This window comes from Helobdella robusta, assembly GCF_000326865.2.
Source record: "Helobdella robusta unplaced genomic scaffold HELROscaffold_6, whole genome shotgun sequence".
In the NCBI taxonomy this organism is placed as follows: domain Eukaryota; kingdom Metazoa; phylum Annelida; class Clitellata; order Rhynchobdellida; family Glossiphoniidae; genus Helobdella; species Helobdella robusta.
This window is the reverse complement of record NW_008705330.1, coordinates 1,981,629-1,990,316: the sequence shown is the minus strand read 5'-3', so window position 1 is coordinate 1,990,316 and position 8,688 is coordinate 1,981,629. Positions and strand designations below refer to the sequence as shown.

At 32.7% G+C, this 8,688-nt stretch overlaps 1 protein-coding gene across 1 annotated transcript in view; it reads right to left on the bottom strand.

The window, feature by feature from the left end:
• The window catches only part of HELRODRAFT_68894 (hypothetical protein), a gene marked incomplete at both ends in the record, with an annotated part of 29,550 nt that extends 21,716 nt beyond the window's left edge, over positions 1-7,834 (bottom strand). The window contains 4 exons of the mRNA XM_009028969.1: positions 7,219-7,329; positions 7,397-7,471; positions 7,531-7,686; positions 7,745-7,834. Coding sequence (XP_009027217.1) covers positions 7,219-7,329; positions 7,397-7,471; positions 7,531-7,686; positions 7,745-7,834 — 432 coding nt within the window. The remainder of the gene's footprint in view (positions 1-7,218; positions 7,330-7,396; positions 7,472-7,530; positions 7,687-7,744) is intronic.
• Positions 7,835-8,688: the final 854 nt, after the last annotated feature.

The following is an 8,688-nucleotide window of genomic DNA, read 5'->3' as shown; positions in this document are numbered from 1 at the left end:
TATATATATATATATGTATATATATATATATGTATATATATATATATATATATATATATATATATATATATATATATATATATATATATCTATATATATATATATATATATATATATATATATATATATATATATATATATATTAAAGGTTAAAAGCTAAAGACCATTCTCTCCTTTGCGTTTGCTGCAGAAGTATCAACGAGCTTTGCGGTAAAAAAAAACTTTTTCTGTGTAAGATAAATATAAATAACAAAGTAGTTAAAAACTGCTGATAAAAATGCGATCCCTTAACAGCATAAATGCTAATTATTTCCTAGCAAAAATATACTAAAAGCCCCTTAGCAGTTCATATAATAATTACCTCTTAAAGCAATATACTTATTCCCATGCTATTTGCTTTTTTATAACGCAAAGGCAAATATATATGGTGTGCGATTATAACGTGCTGAATTTGTACAACACATCTCCTGATTTCTAATGACTCTTCAATAAGCTTTTTACTACTGATGAAATACAAAATAAAAATCAGCTGAATTTCATGTGATTGTGATAAAATCAAATAGTTTTTAAAACGTGGATGAAAGATTTTAAAAATAAGAAATATGTAAAATTGCTATTATTTTGGATTCAAGTACAAAAACTGCGAAGGCTACACAAATTATTAAAGCGGTAAAATGACAAACAAAGGAATTGTGTTAAACAGCCAAATCTGTTGTTAGTATTAATGAATCTATGAATAAAAGAAAAAAATGGAATCATCAAATCACTGGAAAAAAAAATAAAAGAAGAAGGATGCTGACTATTGAAGAACAAAATACAAAGAGCAACAGATCAAGCAAAAAAATGTCGGAGACAAAATAATGGGACGAGCTAGAAAAATTGAAGAAAAGAAACAAATATGATTAGATCTATAAAAGGGTGAAAAATCTATCTAAGAAAACAAAATACGGAGGTGTAATGTCAATCGAGGACAAGAACGGGCTGTTACTCAACAATTTAGATAAGATCAGTAAGAGTGTACAAAAAATTTACTCATGGTGTAGAACAGACCAACAACGCTGGGGAGCGAAGACATGTTAAACGAGGTTACTAAAAAAGAAATGCTAACAACAATGAAAGTACAAAACTCAACCACCGCCTATTTTGTTTGCTGAAGCTAACAACTATTGTAAGTAGTGGGATGGTCTACCAGTCATTTTACTGTCCACAATCAAGCGAGCAAGCAGTTTTGGTTTTAACTGCTCGTGGAGAGTATAATAGGAGAGATACGATAAAATAGGGTAATTTCTGTTTACAATTCCATGCTTTTGTGATTTGACGAATAAGAAAAAAGTATAAATATCTTCAAAAAATATTTTTTTTAATTTTAAAAATTGGAATGGTTTTGAAGTCGATGAATCATCATATATAATTTAATTAGTAAACAAAAATAGAAAATATAAAGAAACTCTATAACTTTTTATAATTAAATAGACAGTTTAAAAATTAATCGATCAATCAATTTTATTTGAAAGCCATTTCCGCAACGTTCAACAACGTTCCCAATGACTTTTATAAAGATTGGCTCTGAACTTCATAAGCGATGGGGAAGTAGTTAGAGAAGAAGGTAGAGAACTCCAGAGAAAAGGACCAAAAAAGCAAAAACAGATTTAGCGTAAACGTGTTTAACAGGAATTAATAAAAAGTGAGAACGAGAAAACGATCATAAATCGGGCATTTAGGTTTATATTTAATACATCTGATAGAAGATAATTTATTAATAGATTGAGACTTGTATATTAATGTGCACAGTTTAAAAATTGTTCTATATTTTACAGGTAGCCAGTGTGAAAGAACAAGTTAGAGAGATTATTTATGAGAAAAGATTAGGGGCACGAGGAACCGGACAAGCCGCAGAGTTAAAATCTTTACTTAAAGAGTACAGTATAGAACTATGAAAACCAGTCAATCCTAGTGAAACTAATGAAATATGAAATAAGAGAAGAGTATAAGGATCATCAAGGAAAGGTGAAAAAATTTTATTCTACGTAGATGAAAGTAAGAATTTTTAGCAACACAATAATTTGAAAAGAAAGAAACATGCTAGAATCAAAAAAAGGCTACGAAACCTATGAGTAAAATAAAGAAATTTAGATTCAGGTAAGATATTAATTAACCTATTGATATATACAGTTGTATTTTAAAATAAATTTAAAGTTGATCGAAAAATGCAAAGTATACAAGTGTATTCGTGATATTAATGAGAGTAATTTTAATATGAAACATATAAATCGTTGTGATAATAATTTAAATGTAATATTAATTAATGATACTGATACAAAAACATTCTTTTATAGTCTTGTTATAACCGTCGTAAATATATTCGCAAAAGGGCTGGTGTTGCTCGAACGCATATAGTTCGAGAAGGAATTAGATTGAACAGCGAGATATCTGGGACATTCGAGAAGGGTTGGTAAAACAGGTATATAAAGGCATGCGAGATATTGAATGGTTGTTGTTGAATATTTGAATTTAGAAAGCGATTGATTGTTAGTGTCGAAACTGATATTTGATAATTGACTGCGTTGTGTTTTATTGTATATGTGATAAATGTTAAGGTTAATGAATTGCTATTCGGAAAACGATAGTTTTTAAACGTTAATTTGATAGTTTATGGACAATAACTTTTATTAGTAAAATTAATTGACGTTGATTATTGACAAATTAATTTATTAATTATTGTTTTGCAAATAAATAAATTGATAATTTAGAAGTTATTTCGTGTCACTATTTTCCACTGGAATTAAATGAACTCGTCGTCAATTGGCCAGTTGTAACATTGGTGTCAGATGTGGGATCTTCGGTGGAAAATAAGTGAGCATCGTTGTTGAAAATTTTAAATACAAAATGCAAAAATCTATCAACTTAAATTGGTGCAACTCAAAGGTGGAAACAGAGGAGCAATGATAGCACGACTAGCGGATCCAAGAACCCAGATGACTTCGAGTTCGGCGATCAGGATGTCGAATTGAATGCAGTTGTAGATACTGTGGCAAACACCGCATTGATGGCTCTGCTTCAAACAATATCATCAGAAATAAAACAACAATTTCCAAAAATTGAACAGCAATCAGCAGAAATAAAATAGACGAGAGATCAAATTGATGAAAAATTGAACAGACGAGAGATCAAATTGTTGCCAAAATTGAAGAACAGTTGGCCGCGATTGATGCTAAAATGATACAACAGTTGAGAGAACTCAGAGAACAATTCGATGTCAAAGCTGAACAGCAATCAGCAGTAATCAATGCAAAAATAGAAGACGTCACGTCAAAATTTGATCAAAAGGTTATCGGGCTCGAACAGAAGTTATCTTGCGAAGTGGATAAACTTAAACAAAAACTGAAAGAAACTAAGAAAATAAACTCTACATCTGTAAGCCACGTGACCGCGAAGACATTGAAAGCGCCAGCATTCGACGGAGAAACATTTTGGAACATTTATAAAGCTCAGTTTAAAGCAGAAGCAATGAATTATGGCTGGAATAAAAGAGAGCGGTAGCGTTACGAGGGTCAGCAGCAGAAGTTCTCCAAACGATTCTAGTCGAAAACCATTCCAACTATGAAGTTCTGGTAAATGCGTCGAATTTACGTTATGGTGAAGAACACATGAAGCAAATATATTTGTCCCAGTTACGAAACCGGAAGCAGCGACCTTGAGAGTCAATACATCAGCTGGCACAGGATATTGAACGGTTGACTTAGCTGTCATACACACAACACATCCACAACACAGAAAATAAACTGCATTGGACACGTTTGCAGAGACTGTTCGAGATTCAGATCTTAAACAAACTCTTATACTAGCGGACAAACGCAACCTCAAAGACGCCGTTGCTTCAAGTATTACATTCGAGTCAGCAAAGCAAGCTATAAAGACTGACGTAAAACTGCGACAAATTTGTGAACAATGTTCATGTCAAAAGATGGTTCTAGAACAGAAGGGTCAGAGTTATGGTGCGCCAAAATGCTGGAATTGAGTTAAAAAAGGACATCTACAACAAGATTGTAAGCAACGCCCTAGAAACAATTACTGTCGTCAATGTGCAGTAACATGGCACAAACGGTTAAATGGTGACCCCATGTCACGACCGACTGCCTCAAACAAGGAGGCAGGAAACAAATAAGAGCCAATTTTGCGGGGCAAAAGCTGGCTGGTAGAATTGACGCCGCCAGTACCGTTATTAAAGTCTCTAGGCTGCATCGAAGTCAATACGACCTTTGGTCGGATGGCAAAGTTGGTTCAAAAAAATGTTCAATTTCGATCAACACGGGAGCAACGAGGTCAATTTTAGGATCCAATCTAGTACACAATCTAAAAAGAGAAAATGTTCATAAAAACATTCTTCAAACAGCTGCAGAAGGAAGAACGCCCGTCTACGAAAAAATTTCCTACACTGTTCAACTAGGCGATTTAGAATTCGAGGGCTTATTCTTAATAGCAGATATCACTGACAAATGCATAATAGGCGTTTATTTTTTAACAAAACATGGTTTTAAAATTGATTTAGAAAAACGAGTCCTTAGGTGAAAAATATGGGGGTAGTAATGGGATCCAGCGATGTGAAATGTATTCGTATAACGATCGACATTGATAATGTATTCGTGACACTGGAGTATCTGAATCATTAGAATACATTATATGGGCAAAACTAATTGGCGATACTGGGGACCACCAATTCTACCTGGTTGAACCAACGGCGACGATGGAAATTGACAACATTGTTATTGGAAAAAATTTCGTAAAAGCAAGAGAAAATGGCTATGTTCCAGTTTGGGTATTACAATAAAAAAGACCAAGAAATAGGCTTTTGTCAATCTGTAATATCGTGAAGTCATTTAATATACAACATCAGAATAATGGTCGACTAGTCGATAAGGATAATTTTGAAAAACATAAAGAGGGTCTATTAGGTGAACTCATTTTGCAACAGGAAGATAAATCAAAAGCCAAAAAATTGAGAGCAGATTTAGCAGATGTATTTTCAACTGGAGACGATAATCAATGAAAAACGGGCCTTTTACTCATCGAATCGATACTCAGTACTCGAAGCCAATCAGACAAGTACCACGCTGTCATCCACTAGCAAAACAAAAAGAGGTAAACGAGATGATAATTACAATGCAAAACCAAGGTGTCATCGAACCGTTAACTAGTCCTTGGACCTTGCTAGTTGTCCTAGTAAAGAAAAAAGACAGCAGCACCGCTTTTGTGTGGACTACCAAAAGCTAAACAAAGTGACAAAAAAAGATAGTTATACACTACCGAGAATAGATGAAATCATGGACACGTTGTCCGGTTCACACTGGTTCTCCACGTTAGACTTGAAAAGCGGATATTGGCAAGTAGAGATCGAGGAAAACGACCGTGAAAAAACGTATTTTCAATCGGATCAGGCTTGTGGCAATTTACTGTAATGCCGTTTGGACTGTGCAATGCTCCAACTACGTTTGAACAACTAATATAATGCGAATTACGAGGCCTCACCTGGAAAACATGTCTTGTCTACTTAGACGACATAATTGTTTTAAGAAAGTCGTTCAACTAGCATGTCAAAAATTTACGAGATATATTTTTGAAACTTCGAGCAGCAAAGTTAAAGCTAAATGTTAAAAAGTGCAAATTGTTTGCGAACGAAATGAATTACTTGGGACATGTCATATTTTCCATTGGAGTGAAGACAGATCCAAGTAACGTGAAAATGGTAAAAAAAAAATTGGCCACATTCGAAAGATAAAAATGATTTGCGCAGTTTCCTCGGATTAGCTACATACTACCGAACGGATTATGCAGCGTAAAAAAATTGGCCACCTTCGAAAGATAAAAATGATTTGCGCAGTTTCCTCGGATTAGCTACATACTACCGGTCGGATTATGCATATCGAAGTGTCATCCACACAACTACAGGGGAGACTCTCAAAGATCCTTTTTGGAAATACAATAAGAAACACAGCTGATAATAAATATGGCGTACCAACTGAGACCCTATAATTAATAACAATTTCCATCAGCGGTTAAACAGCATCCCCCCAATACACGCGCCTGAAGTTAAAAAAGAATAGTGAAACAACCAAGACCCTATACTATCAAAAGGAAACATTGCTGGATTGCAACATTTTATCACCATAGCAATTCATCATTGAACATTTCAACATTATAGCAATTCATCATTATAGTAGTTCATCACCATAATATTTCATCACTAATGTGATCTTAAGTTCACAAGATCTTATGCGATTTTAAGATCACAGAAAAACTGGCAAAGTAATTTCTTATCAGATCATGATTTGATATACCCTAGGTACAGAGTAGCAGTGCCCACATTCTTAGCTATAGTAGTTAATCTAGACAATTATTATTTAATTTAAAGGTAAAAGTTAATTTAAATGATTTGGTCACTGTGGCACATTTTCTCACTAGGCAATTGGTAAGTAGTTGCCCATGTAAATTATGAAGCGCTCGGCGATCGCCAATATAAATTCAATGGGCAAATTGCTAAGCACAATGCCCATTGAAATTGTATTGGCGACCATCAGCAACAGAACGTCTATCGTATCGATATTGGATATAAATAAATAACCTTACCATTATATTTTCATTTTTTTAAGGTTAAATATTAATTTTTTCATAAAATCATCCACACACCAAAAAATAAAAATTGGTAAATAGTTTAAAAAATAAAATAAGCACGATTCGCTTCCATCCATCTATCTACTTCATCGGGATTTTCCTCCACATACGGTTTAAATGCACTTTATGCAATGATGAAATGTTATGGTGATGAATTGCTATAATGATAAATTGCTATAATGTTAAAATGTGCAATGATGAATTGCTATAATGATGAAATGTTGCAATGATGCAATGATGAGGTGTCAGAGAACCGTGCTACAACGCACAAAATAGTTGTTCACACAAAACGACCGCAAGGGTTGCAATATGATAGTCTTTGAGTTTTGCAGACAACATAAAAATTAACTGGGAACTTTCATTAACTCGACAGTACTGGCAGTAAATTTTAACTTAACAGATAAGGTGTTTGAATAAAAAAAATATATATTTATTCCGTAAACTTTCAGGTTTTCAGCATCCTAAATAAATTAGGGTAGCAAAACGATGCGAATGACATATTAAGTAACAACAGAGAAACAATAGTTTAAATTTCTAAAAAAAATTAACCATCCAATAAATGAACGGTCCCCAAGTTAATGTTGAGTCTATAGGAGAAATCCAAGAATTGCCCATTGCATAGCCAACTAAGTTGCATTCTATTTTTTTAGCTTGTATTTCCTGGTAATAAAATAAATATAGTTTAACAAGTGTAGGAAATTAGTAATAATATGGAAATAATTTCAACTTCATATAAAACTTTAGAAAAATGAGCTCCCATCTTCCCTCCATATGATTGACCAAAAATATAAAATCTAATATTCTGAAAAATATCAAGTTATTGATAAAAAATTTTATAGCATTATTTTTGAAATAATTTACTTTGTATTCTGGATTACTTTGCAGGAATGATTTTAATAGCGTTAATAAATCTTTGCTTATTTGAGCAACATCAGTGGTAAAAAGTGTTTTGTTATCAACATAACTGTAACCAGCGCCAACTGGGTTGTCGACAAAGAGCAGATTAGCTTCATATATCTTGAGTATATTTTTCCAAATCAGTTACAATTTAAAAAATTCAAATTGTAAATCGAACCCATGACGTATTTCTTTCTTTTAAATTTGAATCTAGTGGCCCAATTATATCAAAATTTCCATAACCACACGAAGACCCGCCTGGACCACCCTAATCAATAAAAATAAATAAATTGCAAATTGTTAATATAAAATCCAAATTTTGGTTTTATCCAAAATTTCTTGAATCACCAAACAGGATTTAAACGAATAAACAAAAATTTGGAAAAACTAACAATAGACATTATGTTCCCATAAGAATTTTTAAACCCCAATTTTTTCTTAGTTTTAGTAAAATAGAAATTAGAAATAAAAATTTTGATTGAAAAAGAAGAACCGAAATAAACCAAAATGTTGAAATATATAAGAATTTGTTTTATTAAAAAATACTGTTAACCTGTTATTCATATTTTTAAATTACCTCCTGTTATTTTTACCGTTTGTGCAAAGTTTTCGAAAATTAAGGGACTAAAAATTTACGTGGGTAATTTTAATTTATCTAATATTGACTGGGACTTGGTGTCAACACCAGGAGGTGTAAGGAGCATAGAATCTAGGTTTTTGAATTGTGTGAGGGATCTGTATTTACATCAGCTGGTTTCTAAAGCTACTAGGTTTCGTACTTCACAAAAATCCAATATATTGGACTTGATTCTGGTTCATGACAAGGATGTGGTTGCCTACATCAATTATAACTCCCCAATTGGGAATAGTGATCATATTGTTCTGGTCTTCATATTGAGACATACTTGGAATTTAGTTAGAAAACGGACCAAGCAAAAATATAATTTTAACAAAGGTGAGTATGATAAGATGAGAGTTTATGTTAGAACTGAATTAAGTAAAGAAATGTGTGTATTTAAACAAGTTTATAATGTTGTGAAACTCAATGAAGCCTGGAGGTACTTCTGTACTGTACTGAACGATGCTACAAATAAATTTATTCCTTTAATTGATTTTGGGTGT